We start from the raw sequence: 20,476 nt of genomic DNA, 5'->3' as shown, positions 1-20,476 counted from the left end.
CAGCATTTAGATGTCCATTAGCTTACACCTTATCGCTGACACACACGCACACTTCGCTTTTTCTTTTTTTGCTTAAGGATACAAATGCCAAAGCTTAAATGGATAAAGAGACTCGCAGACACGACACACCCTCATATTCATGCTGCAAAGGGTTTGTGATATTGAAGTAGGCTATTTGGAGAAATGAATAGCAAATGCTTTGCATAGTTTGCATAACAAGAGTCAGGTAGCATTTCACAGGTGTGTATGAAAAGAGCATGTACAGGAAGCGGACACACGCATGCAAATAATGAGTATGTGTGATTATTTATAGAGATAGGAGGGTCAGGTTTAAAGTTCAAACTGGGTCCAGAAGACCTTTAAACCAGGGCTCAGTTGCACTTTTTTGGCCAAGAAGACAATCATATTTGACTTTCTAGAGGAAGTAAAAGTCACAACAAGGTTTCTGTAGGTGAACCTGTGGTAGGATCATTACTAGCTGTTTTTTTTTAAAATCATCAAAAGCTTTCAGTTAAGCTTTTGATGACAGAAAGTGTTTGATTTGAGTTTGTACCGTTCATGCATTCATTAGTTGCATCCATTTGACTGCACAGTGCAGTTTGAAAATCAGCCCACAAACTCTTTAAACCTGAAACTGAGCTATTAAAGCCATTAAACACGTTTTGTTAAGAATTAGCATGTGATGTTGTGCACTTGTAACCAAACACTGTTAAAAATGATCTTATTTGTTCTTAGCTGCATTTGATTAAACTTTAAAATAAGGGGACTACATTAAAGTACTGGAAAAACATCATTCAGTGGCTAGGTTTTCGCGTACAAGACAAACACAAAAACTAGAGCCTTATCGAGACCACAAACCTTACGTAAAAGATGGAGTCTTGAGTTGAGCGTGCTCAGTGGTATGTACTAGTTTATTGCCAATTAAATAACATATATATTATGTACCGCCAAAGCACAACAACAGCAACCTCAAGGATCTTTATATTGTAAGGTAAAGACCCTATAATAATAAAGAGAAAACCCCTAAAATCAAGTAACCCCCTGTGAGGAAGCATTTGGTAAAAGGGGGAAGGAAAAATTCACTTTTAACAGGAACAACCAGACACAGGGAGGGCTGAGGGAAAGAGTCAGCTGATAAACTATATTTTACTGCATCTATTTTAGTTTAACTGGGACAAATATTACAAAATGAGTTTCATATTGTGTTCATTTTTCACTTTAAACTCACAATTGATAGACAAATAATAGAGAAATAAAACCCAGTTTAGGGTCATAGTGGGGCTGAAGTCTAGCTATTATAGTGAGGTGAGATTCACCCTGAACAGTTCCCCAGCCTGTTGCAGGAATAACACATTCACACTAATGGCCAATTTAGAAGTGCCAGTTAAACCGACCCATGCACGTCTTTGTACTGTGGAGAAAATGCAAAATTCCACACAAAAAGACCCCAGCTGGCCGTTAGATTCAAACTCACGACCTTTTTTGCTGTGCCAACTGACTCCAATATACAGCGGGTTTGAGAGGTCAAATGAACTGCACCTTAAGAAAACACCAGCAAATAGAAAAATGCTGCAAAAGCCCACAAAATACTAAAGAATGTGAATAAAACACAACAGAAGTGTTTCTGGGGATACAATAATGGGACGGACAAGCCGCGGAAGTGACAAGAAGTAAAGAATGCAAAGGATTGAACTTGGTATTGACACAGTATAAATCAGTGTTGTTAGGGAGAAAATGATGCATTGAGTATTTTAATCTTATGGTTCATATGAAATAAAGCTGTTTGCTCTTTGCTATTAGCCGTTTGCTGTTAGCTTGTTGTTTCTGCCATGTTATTGTGTCCCCAAAAACACTTGTTTTCTTATTTTTGTATTTTCTTAGCATTTGCTGCGGGGGGTTTTTCTATTTCCGATGTATTTTATTCATCTTTTGTTTATTTTTTATCTGTTCCCATTATGTTTTTTGTGCTTTTCAGTGCATTTGCCCTCTCAGGGCCACCGTACCTATGTGATCTGCCTAATTTTTTGCATCGGAGTAGCTGCCCTCTGCTGGCCATGGGAAAGAATGCCGATTATGACAGGTTTTTGCAGTTGAAGGCAAGGGGTGTGATTTTTTTTGTATCCGAAGCTTCATTTTACATTTGTTGTCCAGCTGTTTTGGTCACATGCAGCTACACAGTGCGAAGAGCGAGATACTTAAAACATACGCCAGATGGGTCCAGCACCTTGGTCTGGTGATTCAGCTTGTTTGGTAATTAGATGATAGATTGTTCTTCAGACCTGGAGGCCACATCCAGCTTTTATATAAAGTCAATAACTTATTATTAGCCTAGTTGGTCTTAACAGATGTCTGATTAAGAAGACTTGTGGTGAACAGTAAATATAGTAAATCAGTATAAATACAGATTGTGTTAGAAGTTATGAAGGTTGATAGTTATACTATAAAGCTATAATGCTTGTAAGGACATTAGAAAAAGGTCGAGTGTTCTCCAAGCAATGAAGTGTTTGTAACTGTGCATATACATTTTCTTCCCCTACTTTGTCCCCTTTCGTGCCTGCCTCTTCCTCCTCCTCCTCTCCTCACCTCCCTCCTTCTTTCCGCCCTGAGGGAACATTACTGGCTAGGGACCCTCTCGCTCTCTCTGTCTCCTTCTCTTTTCCCCTCTCTCTCTCCCCCTCTGTCAAACTCAGAGGCGTGAAACTGGAACCACGGCCGATTCAGCAAGTCTCCCGACATGTACACACACACACACACACACACACACACACACACACACACACACACAGAAGTCTTCTCCTTTCGCCAAATTTAGCATCATCAGAGTTCCACCTTGGTTTGTCCCCATCGCACCTCCCTCCCTCCTCTCCTTCCTCCACTTTTTGCTCTTTCCTTGCTCCCTCTCCTTCCTCCCCCTCTTCCTGCTGAATGTGTCCTCTATTGATATGGTCTCTTCGTCACCTCCTCTCCTTCGCATCCTCCTTTCATTTGCCTTTGTCCTCTCCTCTCCTCCTCTTTCTTATCGCCCTCCAATTCCTCCCCGTTGTCCCCTTAACTTTTCCCTCCACCTTTGCTCTAATTTTTGTTCTTCCCCTCCATAATCCTTCCATCCCATCTTATGTCTACTCTTACTATTGTGTCATCATCTTTATTATTGTTACTTTTTACATCTTTGTACTTCCAAGGTTATGTTTTCCTGGTTAAAATGGAGCCAAATCTTAACTAAAGCTCTATGTGGTGAATTTTTAAAATGGCCCATGCTTCGGTTGAGGAAACAAAAAAGCCTGTCATTAGTAAAGTTACAGGGCCAGCATTTTAAATAGTTATTGCAGTGGAAAGGTAAGTGATGTGTGTGTGTGTGTGTGTGTGTGTGTGTGTGTGTGTGTGTGTGTGTGTGTGTGTGTGTGTGTGTGTGTGTGTGTGTTGGCGTAAACAGGCCCCAGTAATTATAGCACCTTCATTAATTACCTTCTCCTCCAGCCACATTCTTTCAACTCTTCTGTCTTGTTTACCTCTCCCTCTCTCTCACTGTCTCTCCATCCTTACTCTCTCCTCACCCCCCCCCCCCCCCCCAATCTCTGAAACAATTTTGTGCTAATTGCAGCTCTGCCCACCAACTAATGAGGAAGGCGAAAAGAAGAAGGAAACTGGAGTAAGGGAGAGAGGAAACAGGGAATAGTCTCATCTTCAAAAACCAAACAAAAAAAAGACAGAGGGGTTTTCTTTGCCAGGACGCTCAGGGAAAGGTGTCAGCTCCTACCTTCTGCCAGGAGGGAGAGAAATGTTTCCTCTTTTTTTTAATATACCGAGAACAGATTGACGAGTTGTTGGTTAAGGCTGCCAGCAGCATTAGGCGCGCCGCTCCTGACTTGCCTGAGAGTGTGTGTTTTGAACTTATTAAGGATTTATGCTTTGGTGGGTTAGGCCTGCCAGAGCAAACGGGAGCACATTCCTAAACATGCAGACTGACTCCACCAGTACCTGCTCAGCTCGGCTCGTCTCGGCTCAGGCTTTAGGGTTTTCCATTAGGTGGTAGTGCCTGGTACCAGGAACATTTTTACCCCTCAGCCATAAAAGGCTGATGAGGTATTCTTCTCACCCTGCGGGGCGGGCAGCTGGGTGACTTGGACACCCAAGTTGGTGAATGCGATAAGTTCAGAACAAAGTGACATAGGAGTTTCAAGTTGATGCCACAGGTGTATCTACTAAAAATCTCAGACGAGCTTGAATCTGAGTGACCTTGACCTTAAGGTCAGAGGTCAAGTTTTTTGAAAATCTTTTGAACACGATAACTCAATAAGGAAGTCACATAGGACTTTGATACCATAGGCGTATCTACTTGGAGGCTGAGGCCAGAGTTCCAAGCGAGCTGAGTCGGTCTGAAAATGTGGCGTCAGCAGACTGCTCGCCACTGATTGGTGGCACTCGATGAGTCGTGAGAGCAACAAGAAAAATGACAGCATCGCCTTGATATCTGTGTTTGTGTCTCATACAAATGATGTCACGGGACTTTAATCGCATTGCTGTAACATCTCTGCACACATTAGGTGGTACACAGTTGAAATGGAAAATGTTGGAAATTGGGTTGAGTCCAGCCGAGTGGGAGCTAGTGGAAATTATACTTAACTGTGGAAAAATGGAGGCCTGGTGCGTGGATGGGGACGAGACTGTTAAGTTTCCATGTGTGAGAATTCAATGAGCGATAAGATGTACAATGAGATGTTTTTATGAAGCCTTCTAGAGGACGTTCTCATCTTTTCAGTTCAAGGATCCTTACTGTCTCTGTCAGCACAGCTGCACATCACACACACACACACACACACACACACACACACACACACACACACACACACACAAATACACACAGATACTCATTTGTATTTGTCTGAAAGGAGCAGAGATGCCCTCCCTTGAAGGGTGGGTGTGGTTTCTGCTAAAATCTACCCTTTGACTTTGAACGACACATACACACACTCACTCACAAACACCTGGAGGCCACAGGCTGGTCACACACTCACATTTCAGGGCTATCCGATTTCATAAGCTGTGCACTTCATGAAAGGCTAAACTCCTCATGTCTTTCTCCGCCGTTTTAGATTCTTTGTTACCCTTTCGCTCTCGTTATTCATCTATTCAATCGTCTTTTCCGCTTCTTCTTCACATGAGCCCGGTGAAAAGGGGGTCTGAGCTCAACTCCCAGGAATCGATTTTGGGAGGCGTGTTTCTCTTCACACTGGTAACAATAAAAAAAACAAAACCCTGAGTGCAGATTTTTTCCCCCATTTCTTAAATATGCGTTCTCTGTATCAGCGTCAACCTTAAGTTTGTCATTGTTCCCTTAATTTTAATCAGTCTGTCTGCCGTCCTCACCTCTTCTAGTCATAACCTACCCAGAAGGGACAAACACACACACACACACACACACACACACACACACACACACACACACACACACACACACACACACACACACACACAGTAATTCATCAGCCCTTTTGAGAGGAGGTGAATTTCAAAGACTACACCTGTCCTGCTTTCTTTCGCTCTCCACCCTCTTTTTTTTTTCTTCTCAGCTCTGATCTCTGCCTCATTCTGCATTCAGAGCTTTGGACTTGGTATTTAAAGTACGCTCGCTGTGCTTCATGTGATGTTGGGTTTTGAGCACTTCTAGAGACACCAGCTTTTAATTTGACACCACCCCCAGGTATTTAATGTTTCCCGCCCTTGTAAAAATATTAAAAGAACAAATTAAAATACAAATGTTTAAAAGGGCGTAAGGGAACCAGCTCAGATTAACAGTACAAGTGTTAGTCCTCTATGAAGCTGTTATACCATACTTATTTGCTTTGCTGTGTATATGCCTGCGTAGGTCAGGGTGAAGGGGGATGGGCACTACAGAGGTCGGGACAGCGACACCTGACACCAGCATCCTGTAACACATTGTGAACTGCAGGCTATTGAAACACTTAGGAAAAGATCTGAGTCGTGCTAAAAGGTGAAGTCAAAACACTGAAGTGTGTGTCTAATTATGAGCAGACACAGTTTAACGAGAGTTTCCTCGTGACTTCACTTCTCTACAAAAGCCTTGAGGTTTTGAAAGGTGCATTGTTTTAATTACTCATTATAAGTTGTATATGTGGGACTGGGTTTCTGTGCGACACACGCAGATCCATAAATCACATGAACACACACTCTCGAGGCTGCTGTCATTCCAAGAATGAGCTCCGAGTCTTCCCCGGCATCTCTTGCTTTCTATTGCTGGTTGACAGAGAGCGGTATGCTGCAGACAATGCCACCTGCCAGTTTCTGTCACTATAATTATAGCTATCTGCCTGCAGTGTGTGTGTGTGTGTGTGTCTTAGTATTCCAGTTGAGAAGAAGAAGGCATCATCTTTGTCACTGAGCCTGATTGGAGTCACGAGGGGCGGTTTATGTGTGTGTTTGTGCATGTGTGTGACTGTGTATGGTCTTCCTGTAACTCTGTGTGTGTGTTGAGCATGCAGTGATTCCCTTCTCCTACCCCAGCTGTCTCCTTAGCTTTAACAATAGGCCTGGTAACAAAGACGTGGCCTTCAGCCTCTATCATGTGATGCTAGTGGTCTGCAGCCTCTCAGTCAGATGACCAAGGCTATTGTTCTTTATGGGTGACACACATAAACGTACGCACACAAGGAAGACTACACACACACACACACACACACACACACACACATCTGAGGAGGAACAGCACGTGTGTGAACAGGCACGCGCGAAACCGGAGCAGGCGGAGAAACGAAGACGCTTGTAATGATAGCACACAAAACGCAGACACTGATGAGATAGTGACAACAGACACACACACACACAGGCCCAATCTCAGGACGCAGACCCTTCCTCTCAGTCACATGCCGTTTGAACAAAGAGAAACGTTATTGTCACTGTCCTGCTGACAGTGAGATCAGTGACTGATTGACAAAAGAGCAGCTGAGAAAGGAAACATATTGCCGATGTCCTGGAGGAGCCTCCAGTCTCCACTCTGACTTCTAATGTCACACTTACTGACTAAAAGCTCACACTCAGGCACTCACAACTCACATTGTTGAGAAACAGATGAGACGCATCGATATGCCGTCAAATTGATATTTATTCACCTGTGTGTGAGGAAGCTGTGAATCAGCATCATGTTTCCTGATTTACGTGGGAATGGCCGCTACGTGCCCACTGCGAATTTCAGTGACTGTGTCAAAGAGCGACTTAGGTAGCTCTATGTTATTTATGTGAAGTGGCTGGGAGGCTGAATGGTGTGTGGCTTTTTTTCAAAAGCTCCTAAATGTTCGGGGTCCCCAAACTCACAGCTTCTAAGGTGTGTCACGCTAAAATTATGCAACCAGAGGGCAAGATACAGACGCAGGTGAGCTTTAGGAGGCTTCTTTCTTAATGATGAACGGATGAGTTTAAATGTAGGAAAACAAAGGAATGCAGACACAGATGGGATAAAAAGTCAACATCTTAGGGCACATATAGCTCACTAGGTAGTGCAGGTGACCCATATGTCAGTAGGCTCAGATTCAAGCCTGGCTGGGACCCTTTACTATGGTTGTGGTTCCCTTTGTTTCACTCTCTGCACAGTTCGGTCAAAAAGTTTATCTTCCAGCCAATATCTCTGACTCAGTGTTTAACCAAACGTTAGTCTTACAACTATGCTGAACGCTGTAACACTAAGCACCACAAGCTAAATCTAGACCGCTGTGAGATCCACCACAGGAAAATATGAAATAAAAAAGATTTTTTTAAGACTGAGCCAGAGTTAACAGGTAAGATTCAGGAATACCCACCAGCAAATGTGTCCGTCTGCATTCACGTTTCCTTCCAGATGTTGATTAGTTGACGAGTGGGTCCTGATAGAGAAGGGGGCACCAGTGGAGCTCATCAGGAACAGGAGATTTATTCTCTATTGCAATGGATTGACACTCAGACTTACCAAGTGCCCATTTTTCCAATTTAAAAATGCCGTTAGATCTTTTTCTATATGTAGAAGAAAAGGAGATTCTACTCATGCATAACATGGTCAGAGCTCTGGACAGTCACATTGTCTAACATTAAGTAACATAACTTTGTGATGTGTTGGGCTCCCAGGCGTCTTACCACTTCCTCTTTAAAGCTTACCTGCTTTGGTTTGGACTTTTTTCTTTCTCCCCTCAGCATACAACTGCTGAAATGCTGAAACAATGGCTAGCGGTGATGCATACATCTACCAAACTTTTACTTTTAAACTAGATTCAAACGCTTTAAAAACAACAACAACAACAAAAACAGGGCAGCTCTGTGTCATTTGGATGTCTCTTAGACCTCTAATCAACAGAAAATTGCACTGAGCTAAAATACAGAATGTTCCTGTCGAAGGAGAAAGGGTGACAGGAAAAAGATGTAGAGGGAGAATGGACTCTCTTTGCTGGCTGTGTGTTTGTGTGTGTGTGCCTGCACGTGTGTGTGTGTGTGTTTGTATTTTCCTGCCAGGGTGTGTGTGACAAGAGCCAGGTCTGATAGCAGTGAAAGCGAGAGAGTGAGAGAGAAGGAAAAAGGAAGCAGATGCCTGTGTGTTGGCACAAAAAAAGATACGTCCACTCAGTGCCTCACACACACACACACTCATATAACAGCATTTGCTCAGTCCACAGAAGGAGCAGCACATGAAAGAGTTCCAGTATTGTCTCCATGATAGAGAAATACTCCACTGACCGACAGCACAGTGGACCTCAAGGCCACAGAGCGAATTAATAGCAAAGAAGAAAAAGACCGTGAGTGTGTGTTTGTGTGTTTGATGTGAAATTAAAGAGACTAAGGAGGAGGTTTGAAAAAGACAAGCAAGGTCAAAAATGATCAATGATCAAGCAAAGCACGCAAGTGAAAGCATTCAAGCGAATCTTGAATCAAATACAGACATCTCCTTCACTGACGGAGCGAAGCAGACAGACTTACAGAAAACAGAAGGAACAACACACACACACACACAGTCTCTGTTTGCACACCTTCATAGTCAAACATATGGTGTTTGTATAGTGATTTCTTAAGAGCACAATCTGTCTGTTTCCTCTTTCTGTGCAAGACGGCGAGTGAGGATGGAAAGGAAAAAACAACATAGATAGACGAGCAGAAAACATGGAAAGCAGAGGCAGCTGAGGACATGAAGACACAGACACACACACACACAGAGCATATGCATCACTCTGGGTCTCATGGTGACAACATGAAGAGAAAAGGCATTAATCCTTCTGGGAGGATACGGGGAGTCAGAGGAAGAGGAGTGGCTTAAATTCAGAGGAAGAGGGAGGGAAAAGGAGAGAAAAGAAGGTGAGCAGGTGATGAGCGATGCAGAGGAAAGCATAAAAGGATGGAGGGAGGCGGTGCCATCAGTGCTGCTGAGTGACTCTGATGTCCCAGTACTGTCACAACATCAGTGATATCAAATCAGTGACCTAAATTCATAATTTTCTGAACAACTGCCTATTTGTTACCTCAGTTAGATGTTATCTTGCTTAGTTTTTATGCTAAAGACTAAGTACTGCCTGTTTTTAAAAGCACACCCTCGAAACAAGGATCACATCCTTTTGTGTCAGCGGAGGTCGGTGGATTTTGCCAAATATGGATAAACATCGGCATCACATTGTAGATGACAAGGATGGCAGACCATAAAAGAAAAAAGAAAAAAAAAACAGGAAGCAGAGGGCTAGAGCTGGTAAAATACGCCAAAGACTTCTTTCTTTGGAACGACAATGGCGTGACGCTCTCGTTGTTCTGATGCTGTCACTGTGGCCACCCGTCACCAAGCAAATGCAGGAACAGTTGTTACCAAAGGTCTTCCTGTTCAACAGCATCCCCGAAACTTCTTTTAGGAGCCCTAAAGTAGGTGTACTAGGTGCAAATGTAGCATCTTAACACAAAAATGGCCTGTAGAGGCCTGGATGTCGGAGTTTTGATTCATAATTTGTGTTAAATTGATTTTCTCCACTTGTTGAAAGCACAAGGTCACATCAGGCCTCACCTTATCTTAAAGACCTCATAGTACCATATCGCCCCATTAGAGCATTTCACTCTCAAACTGTGGGTTAGGGTTACTTGTGGTTCCTAGAGTATTTAAAGTAAAATGGGAGGCATAGCCTTCAGCTTTCAGGCCACTCCGCTGTGGATCCAGCTCCCAGTTTAGATTCAGGAGACAGACACCCTCTCTACTTTTAAGCTTAGGCTTAAGACTTAATAAAGCATATAGTTGGGGCTGGACCAGGTGACCCTGAAGCTTTCATGTTTTGAATGTGTTAAAATGGGACAAAATAAACATAAAAAAGTAACCCACTTATGAAGGGCTCTCCTTTATTCTAAAAATATTTGAATGCAACCTTGCCCTTTTGTGCTCGTGGCCCGCACTGTTAAAAAAGACTAAATTAGTAAACAGGCGTAACTGTTGCTAAGTGGTTACCGGTCGTGTTCGTGTTTTCAGGCCGGGGTGCTGACATTTTCTTTCGCTGGTGATCTTTCCTTTGTGTTTTCAGCCACAGCAGACTCCACTATGTTTGCCAACAGCACAGTTATCCCAATCTGAACTAGAGATGGCACAATACCACTTTTTTATGTCCGATACCGATACCATAAATTTAGATATCTGCCGATACCGATATGAATCCGATATAGTGTTTTTTAATCAATAAAACTGTTTTTTTTAATATCTTGCTGCATATTGTATAAGTTCATACTCAAGTTTAAAAAAACAACAACACTAAAGCTATTCTGTTATACCTGTATGTAAAAAATACACTGCACCCAAAATATTTCATAGTTCAGCAAAACTGATCAATCTAATGAACTTAAACCTACTCCATCCTTCCTATTCTGGTATTTTAAAGAGTAAGCAACCTAACTAATAGGGTTACAAACTTCCAGCAAAAAAAAAAAATAGGGAACCACCCCCCACCCTCCACCTCATGATGCTTAATCGACGTAATCAATTTTAATTTTTTCAACTGCAACTTGATGCAGTGTGAAAAAAAAATGCACAGAAATAAATTATTTTTCAAGAATAATTAAATGAATTCAACATCTTTCTTCTACAGAATTGCAGACTGCACAGATCATACCTTCCCAAAGGAAAAAGTAGTATAGCTTACCAGGGTATATTAGACTTAACAGTTACTATATATAGTAATGGACTTCTATATATTTTACATAAGATTAAAACTTTGGGTGTAAGATTCAGACAATTATTTATTAAAAGCTAGACATTTTAAACGAGAATAAGAAAGAAAAGTATGTCTTTGTGCCCCCTTTTCCCCGTTAATGCCCTATCGGCCCCCCTGGCTAAACTTTGCTAGATCCGCCCCTGCACAGTTACCAGCCGTCAGCTACGTAGAAAAAGATCCTGGTGTAGAAAGTAATATTAAATAAATTCTAACAACAGATTATCAAGTTTAAGCTGGTTTGGTAGCGAGGCTACAAATACACACAGCCGCTCTATCACGTGACCACACTGCTCCGACATGCTACGGTTATGAGCCGAGTTACGCCATGTTGCAAGTTTTGTGAGGTGCTTTTTTGATATTTAATGGATCGATTACATTTTTTTATTTCTCTCCGATATCTGATCCAGTAATTTACATCAGTATCGGACCGATCCGATATTACGTATCGATATTACGTATCGGTATCGGTCCGATACTGATGTAAATTAGTATTGCTTTTACCGCTACTAGAAACACAAAACGCATCAGATTTAGGAGAAAAAAAATTCAAATTTTTTTGGGAAATCCCTACTTTTAAACTAGTATAGAAATGTACAAATGAAAGAAGAGAATAGATGGACTGCGATTAAATGTGTCAACAAAAGAAAAACAGCAGTTCAGATATTCACTAGTCTCTATAAGCGAGGGTGATGAATTTGCCTGACGATAAACACTCTGATTTCTCATAAGAATAAACTTCCAGGAAGAGATCAGGAAAGGATGAGCCTGTGAGGCGGATGATGAAGGGATAGAGCGAGTGGATGAGAGAAAAAGGAAGGAGACAAAAAAAGAGAAAAAGCAGGAGCGAGGGCGTCCCAGTAGGCCTCTTTGTTGGGCAGCGATTTAGAGATTTACAGGCTCTTGTCCTTCTGTGTGTGTGTGTGTGTGTGTGTGTGTGTGTGTGTGTGTGTGTGTGTGTGTGTGTGTGTGAAGAGAGAGTAATTGAGCCTCCCTTCATCCAATATTTACCCACCAAACCGGAGCAATCATGCGAATTATGTTTACTGGGAACGAAGTGTCTTTCTTCCTCTTTAGCTTTCTTTCTCCTTCCCACTTTCCCCCAATCCTCCGCCGTCTCTCTCTCTCTCCTGGCAACTAGATACCAAATCAAGATCCTAGCCAGGAGTAAATCACAAACACACACGCACACACACAGGGAAAACATGCCCATCTGTATTGATGATGGCCTAATTTAGATCTCTTTATTGGACTGATTTACGATGGCCAGACAAATCTGGGCATCTGGACCGAAGTATGTGTCTGTGTGTGTGTGTGTTTGTATATGTGTGTGTGCGTGCGTGCGTGCGTGCGTGCGTACATGCGTGCGCGCAGGGCTGTCCAGTTAAGCCGACACCAAACCGGACACACAATATCCTCCCTTCTTTGTTCCCTTCTTTTCTTCCTGCGTTTCTCCCCCTGCCTCTCTTTGAGTCAGCGGTGTCCTTTTTGTCGTCTTGCTTCAGCACTTTGAGTTCTCTCGCCGCTGCCGCGATGACACGCGTCATCCCGAAAAACACACGGTGATCATCACGCTGAAGAGGCGCCCGCAGCAGGGCACTTATAGGTCAAGGTCAGCGAATGTCTCGCAGTGCAAGTGTGCAACTCGACAGTTTTTGCGATTTCAGATCATCAGTCACAAACAGCAGACGTGGGAAAACATTTCATTAGGTGCTAAAGGTGCATCGGAGACTACGACAGGCTCTACACCACTAACATACATGCAGAGAATATAAATGTCAGTGCGGAAATGCAATTTATGCAAGGAGATGTTGAAACGGAGGGGATCTGTGTTGGTTTAAGATAAGAGCCGATTTTAACAACTAAAGGATGAAGGGATGTGCTCTGGGAGGGAGAGGACGCCTCAAAGGCACATTCATCTTAAAGATCAAGCTCAGGTTTCAACTTTTATTTGTCCCACGGGCAGTTTCACAGCAACCATTAACCAGCATCTTGACTTAGTGGTTTTCTCTGATTTCCTGCAGAGCTAAAAAGCAAGTATGTAGTTGTAGCACCTCCCGAGGTTTGATGGTATAATCTAGTTTTTGCTATGAAAGGGAATTATATTGTATTCTTTATAAATGATGTCATGGTTATAGCTTCTGTCTGTATTAATGTGGCTAAAAAGACTAAGAAATCCAAGATGATGTGATGGTTTTAGACCTGTGAGGCTAAGCCTGTACAGGAGCTGTAAAAGCAAATTTAAAGTATAACAAAAATAGTTTTAAACAGTCCAGAAAGTTTGATCTACTGCCCTTTTTTAAGAAATGCAGACACAAAGTTCTGCTAAGAGTTTGTTAATAATATTTTTAATGAACTGCTTTTACCCAGTTACAGTTTCCACTAAAAATTACAGAAAATAATAAATATATTATTCCCAAAATGCTGGCTTTAACAATTTAGATTAAAGTTTCCATGTATTTCTGTTATACTTATATACATAGTAATGTAAGTAATGTGAAATGTGAGATTTAACAGAATCTAGTCAAATGAAATTTACTTGATTGGTATCCATTCTGTTTATACAAGCACATTAATAACATATTTGACTCATTATTAAATAAAAAAAAAAACAACTTTGATTTTATATCTTTCAGTTGCATTTTGTTCAAATTGTACATGTTTATTGAAGATGGAGAAACTTTTCTTTTCTTTTTAGTGCAGATTAGATTAGAGTCAGCTAATAAAAGTATTGCTACAAAGCCAATAAAATGCAGTTAAAGTCAAACCAGAACTGGAAAAAAAACTGTTTCAAGATACATGAAAAGCTGAAAGTGTTTTCTTGTGTTGACTAATTAATGTGGAAAACCCAGTCACTAAGTGGTTATTAAAATGTTTTCAGAATTTGCAGATTGATTATGATTCAGCTCATAAACCATGACCCACTGCTCTCACCTACATAAGCTTCCTGGTTAAAGGTATCGGTACCGGTATCGGCAATACTGGCTTTGTATTTGCTTGATATTGGATCGATATCAAAAGCTGTGCTATCGCACAGCGCTGACTTTCATTCAAGCTGGAAAATGTCAAGGATTTCCAAAGTTTATCCAAGCGTAGTTTTTAAAAAGTTGTTGATGAGCCTGATGGAACCACGTCAGGAAAGCAAGAGTGAGAGTTTGTTCCATCTCTGCATGCGATGCATCATGAATTTGGGAGGAGGTGGGATGTTTTGGGCTGTTTTGCAGGTGACACTGCTGGGGACTGATTAAGAATTCAATAGGCTCTCATCCAAACTGGTCACAACAGCACTGTGCAAAAACACATCGTCTCATTAGGTTTGCACTAAGCGGAGCCATCATTTCTTTTTCCAACAGGACACACCTCCAGCTGTCCAGTGTACTGTGTGTTTTTATGGGTCTCAAGGCGTTTTCACCCTCCCTAAGCTACAGGGCTTTCTAACTTATGAATTAAGCACTGAATTGAAGGACAGTTTAACCACAGAGAGTGACTGTGCACTGCATCTGGCCTCCACTGCAGAGTGAGGGGAAAAGCATCCAACGCAAGTGCACCACACATGTGGACGTTCCTTTAAGAGTGTAAGGAAAGCATTCCAGGTGATGACCTCATGAAGCTCTGAGTGGATGCCAAGAGTTATCAACATGGAGGCAGCTACTATGAAGAATAAGATGTAAAGCATATTTTGCCTAAAAACTTTGCTTCCTACAAAATTCTGTGCATTATGCCACTTTTTATTTCTTCCACAGTGAGGTGGTAGGAGACCAGAATCAAAAAAGAAAAAGCAGATCTGATTTTAGAAGTAGACTCCTTCACTGTGTTGTAAGGACTGGTAGATGCTTCTTAAACAGGTAATGCTGATATTTGGCTTGTGCCAACTGTGCCAAAGTCTTTTGTTCAACCAATAGCATCACTACAACTTGGGCCCCAATCACACAGGCCTAACAGACCAGGCAACCTCTGGTCGCTAGGGAAAAATGTGTATTCCCTGACTGACTCCTGGAGATTAATGGCAGCAGGGAAGTAAAACTGGTCTGAAAGATAAATATCGTAACATACCCGCAGACCTCTATGCGATGAAAGCTAGCAAGTTGCGAAGGTCTCCAAGCTAAATAGTCAAGTTAGACACAAATCAGAAACAGAGACTGTCTGCCTTCAAAGTGAAAATGTAAAGGTGAATCTTCCTCATTTATGGTTCGTGTTGAATGTCACACTCAGTAATTGGTTAGTGTCTGCAGACAAGTTAGCTTCTTCTATGCAAACTACGGGAGACCAAATTTTTCAGTGCAGACTCTCTGTGTAGGTAACAACTTGCAACCACTTGCAAACCAGTTGGGGAATGGTTGGTTGACAGGTGGTCTCTGACCTCTGTTACTGTGGCCTAAGTTGTAGTAATTCAAAAGGTTGAAAAAAAATGGCCATCGTCCAGAAGAGCATAGTTGGAATAATTTGTGAAGCCAAATATCAGCATTATTCCATAGCAAACAGTCTCAAGGCCTGTGTGACTGAGGCCGTACTTCCCACACAGACTCTCTCTCTCTCTGCTCTTTATATTACTTGATATGGTCTTAAGTGACCTGTGATTGGCTAAAGTCTCACCTATATGCTACATTTTCTAAAGCCTGAAAAAGACCTCAGTAGAGTTTTGACTACCCAAGCTTTAATCTACTGAAGACTCTTTACTGAGTAGGTGTGTCCAAACTTTTGATACCATCCTGGAAAGTTTTAACTTTTATATGTGTGTGAGAGTAAGCTTGTATGTCGTGTGTGTGTGTGTGTGTGTGTGTGTGTGTGTGTGTGTGTGTGTGTGTGTGTGTGTGTGTGTGTGTGTACAGTAGCGTCTACACTAAGACAATGACAGAGGGCCTCATTGAAATAACTGTGGTCTCAGGGGGCCAGCTAAAAAAGAGAGAGGGTAGGTTAGGGTAGACAGAGTATATGAGAGTCCAGGGAATCATTTAGACTGCGAGTGTGTGTGACTGTGTATGCGTGTGTGTGCGTGGAGTGATTCATCCGTTCTGGTGGCAGCTAACCTTGGCATGTCCTGCCACGCGTGACGGGGGTTACACCCAGACAGCTCTGTGCCGTCCTCCACGTGTGTGTGAGCTTGTTGGGGTGTATAGGTGGGTGTACCTTGCCTTGAAGAGTCAGCTGTGTGTGTTTGGGTGTGTGTGTGTTTGCATCTGCATACAAGAAAAAGAGCCAAAAAAGAAGAATAAAAGGAGACCGGGAGGAGGGAGGAGGGGGAGTATCCCAGTCAGGTTGTTTAGTGTCTTTGTATGATCTTGCCCCCGGGAGAAAGGGCAGGAAAAAAAGACTGAAAAATGTGTGTGTGTGTGTGTGTGTACCTCTCTGTGTGCCATTGTTCTGTTGTCAGAGTTACAATGACACACACACAGCATTAAAATCTACACACACACAAACACACACAGTCTGACGGATCACACACCACTGCTCACCTGTCATCGTCAAAGACTGCGTGTTTGTGATCTGCCATTATGTGAGAGTGTGTGCGTGTCCACAAGGAGCATGCATGCACACACACACACACACACACACACACACACACATACATCTGGGAGTTGTTAAGAATGGGGAAGTACAGGGAAGGGAAGTTCTGAAGAACAGTTTACTGACAGGAATAGTAATATTTGGTCACCTGAAACAGCCGCACGCTTAATTCTTCATCATTTTGCGTCATCAGCATTCTGGAAGCCGGCCTGCTCACTATTTAAAGATTTATACATGTGTGTTGTTTTTCTCTATTTCAGTTCTCCCTTTTTTGACAGCGTATTGTTTAGTATTAGTCACGGCACATGTGTATCATGTCATATGGCATAAACCAACCTGTTCAAACAGTTACACAAGAATGTGTCTTTTTTTATTTTGAGTTCTTCTTCATTTATTTTATGGACTTTTATGGCCACAGAAATAAAATGATCTCATTTATAAAGCAAAAATAAAATTAGTTGATTAACTATAAAGTATGCGCATGACTTAAACTGAATAAAAACATTAAATAAATAATTTGCAATAATCGCCAACATGTACGTGTTTACTCTGAATCTCTGAGCACATTTCAAGTTCAAGTTCACGATCCTCCTTTTGTGCTGCTGTATTTTTTACATAAAGACACGTCTCAAGTTGTCCTGTGATGTAACAGGATTTAATATGAATTTAAGATCAGCTACAATATTAACGCCCCTGATTCTCCTGTAGCTGTTCCTGCAGCAGAGCGCCAACATCTGGTGAAGACTGTTACAGCGGCAGATTAATATCCATAGTTTTGGCACTGGATACTACAGTCACATCTGGCTGCAATGTTCTAATGTCCACATCATTTTTCAGTTACTTTCCCTCTTGCACTCCAGGTTTTCTGAGGTGGAAATATGCTGTGCTTGTGCAGAAAGAAATGCAGAAACACAAGTGGGAAGTTTTTCCTTCAAAGATCAAATTGGTGATATCACCCATGATTTATTTTTTTCTCCTTTCAGGTTCCTGATCGATTCCTGGAGGTGGCCCAGGTGACCCTTCGTGAGTTCTTCAACGCCATCGTGGCTGGAAAGGATGCGGACCCATCCTGGAAGAAGGCCATCTACAAAGTGATCTGCAAACTGGACAGCGAGGTTCCTGAGGTCTTCAAATCCCCCAACTGTCTACAAGAGCTCCTCCATGACTGACTAGGCCAAGGGAAGAAGCAAAGCAAGCTAGACAGACCTCCGAGGACAGTGAGAAGACTGTAGGAAAATGCCGCCAAATGCTCGGAGTTAGACTAGTCGGAGGTCTGTGATGAAATGCGATTGAAGGTTTGTGACGTTCATAAAGATATGAACAGGCAGTTCTGTTCGGAGGCTGCCAGAGAGCTTTGCTTATGGTTATCATTTGGTCAGCCCGTCTTTTAAAAACAAGATGTTCTATGAAGAAAAAAAGCTTTTCCTCTTACATAAGGTGCCGGGCTGCGACCCAGAGTGCGGTTATGCTCAAATTAACATATTTTGTTGGGGAAATGAAAAAGCAAAATGGTGAGAAACAGAATCCCATCGAACTGGCAGAGAAGCTCCTCGTCCTTGAAAACCCTCGTCTTCTCTTTTTCCTCCGCCTTGTTTAAACTTTTCCATCCTTCTCCGGAGGAACAAAGGTGCGATGAAGATGACGATTTGACCTGTGACTTCGAGTCAGGGGGCAGACTAAAAATTAAAGAAGATAATATATGAAAAAAAGATCTTTTTATTGTGGATGTTTTTAAGTTACATGGACATTTTTGAGACAAAAAAGTGGTTTGTGTATTTTTTTCTTTCCTTTGTATAAGCTTACATCCTCTCTTCTACGACATGCACACAGATACACCCCTCATAGGAAAGCACAGTAGCATTCCCAAATCCTCACCTGAATCCAGACAAACTGGGCAAAAAACCCACTTAGTTGTTGTTTATCTGATTCATTTCCCCTCCTGTTTTTACTTAAGCCTCCTCTTATTGTACTGAGACTTACTGAGTGTCTATATTGACTGTGTGGCTCTCTCCCTGCCCCATCGCTCTCTGGCTGCCCCCTTCTCTTCACATATCCAGAGCATCAGAGATTCATCAGTACTGGGTTTTTTAGCAGATGCTAGAATTGACAGCTGCAAACATTTCAGATGAAAATCCACAGTAACTAAAAAAAAAGTAAAAATCTGTTCTAATGCATTAATTCAGCAGCTGCATTTAGGTCCTAATGTCAGCAGACTGAAATGTTGCTGCTTTTTAAAAATGTTTTATTTGTTTGTTTGGACCAACCCTGTATCTCCATATGCTGTTTGCGCAGGCGTTCCTTAAATTGTCTTTATTTGATCTGTACATGATCTGTACTGAACAGGCAAATAATCATTTTAGTTCCCTCTGGGGGACAAATGATATAATGCACGTTTCCTAATCTGCTGTTACATACGCACCAATGTCAAAACGATAAGATGAGTCACTGTTTTCTTTACAATACTTAAAAAACGTGGCACTGATTCATGAAACAAATTCTTGTGATATGTTTGAGGCTTGGTTTTGTCCATGATGCCCCCCTTAAGGCCTTCACTTTAAACCACTGTGTCACATTTCTTTTTAATTAAAAGTGTTGAAGATGTTCATAGATGCAAACAAAACAACGGTATGTCTCAGATGGTGCTTTGGCCACAGACTAATCTTTGGAAAAAATTGAAATCTGTGTTACACAATCATGATTTTTTTTTTAAGTAATCATTAAATGTCCTGATAAGCACCAAACCAGTTCCCCAGGTACTTCCTCTCTGCTCTGGACAGCTGAGAGGGGGCAGCTGCACCGGCCGGGTCATGTGTGAAGTGTTTAAGGTTTTAACAGCTGAAGAAGAAAAAAAAGAAACAAAGCAAAAAAGAAAAAAAAAGAGACAACAAATGCTGATATTTGTAGCTTGTATAGATGTAATAAATACTCTGATCACTCTGATATTGTTATTATTTATAACTGAAATAATTATTCCTTTTAATGTTATTCTGATGATGATGATTATTAATGCTTGCTACAGATTTGACCAGTGGTTTAATCATGTTTATCCATCAAACTGCAACATGAAATAAATTATTCTTTGAACAAAAATCAGTCGGAGGTCGTTTGTAAGCTCGTCGCCACTTTCTTCCTGCTCTGTTTGCGCTCGGCTGAGGTGCGGAGGGCGTTGACCGCTTGAACGCACCAGCTCGCCGTCAACCCAAGCAGTAACTAGGCAACGCGATGGCCACTTTAACTCGGTCCATGCCCTCGTCCCCTCCCTCCCTCTCTCTCTCTCTGGATCCTGTATAAGGGGGGGGGACATGTGATCCCTTGTTGTTGTTGCTGATGAATTGAAAAGAGGAGCGCTGTGTGATTATTGTCAGCACAAAAGCCTCAAAAAGCTGCTGACGCCTAGATTAGGCAGTACAAAGACGCAGGGACACACACGCACAACACACAAAAAGACATAGGTACAGGCTCTCAGTTGCGCACACAAAAACACGGGGACGAGGCCCTCGTTGCCCTACGCTGCTTCTCACTCCCCTGTTCTCTCCTCCGTTCATCCTCTCACACCCCTCCATCACTCCATCGCTGATATTACTCTCCTCCTCCCCTCTTTTATACCTCTACTGTCTCCTCTTCGCTTCCTATCGCACAGATTTTATTTCATCTACCCTCCTCTAACGCCACTTACCTCCCTAACACACACAAACACACACCATGCCCTCTGTGTGTTGGCGCCAAACACTAACTGGCATCACACAATGCCAACCACCATCACCAGC

The 20,476-nt window shown here is 42.1% G+C and overlaps 1 protein-coding gene across 1 annotated transcript in view; it reads left to right on the top strand.

Annotated features, from left to right (window-relative positions):
- prox1a (prospero homeobox 1a) overlaps window positions 1–19,799 on the top strand; it is a 43,691-nt gene extending 23,892 nt beyond the window's left edge. The window contains exon 7 of the mRNA XM_085264356.1: window positions 17,693–19,799. Coding sequence (XP_085120482.1) covers window positions 17,693–17,878 — 186 coding nt within the window. The 3' untranslated portion in view covers window positions 17,879–19,799. The remainder of the gene's footprint in view (window positions 1–17,692) is intronic.
- Window positions 19,800–20,476: the final 677 nt, after the last annotated feature.

This window comes from Mchenga conophoros, linkage group LG23 (assembly GCF_057382185.1).
Source record: "Mchenga conophoros isolate Kocher_MC1m ecotype Shallow Benthic linkage group LG23, M_conophoros_male_GT1.1, whole genome shotgun sequence".
Classification (NCBI taxonomy): domain Eukaryota; kingdom Metazoa; phylum Chordata; class Actinopteri; order Cichliformes; family Cichlidae; genus Mchenga; species Mchenga conophoros.
This window is presented reverse-complemented; position numbering and strand designations above follow the sequence as displayed.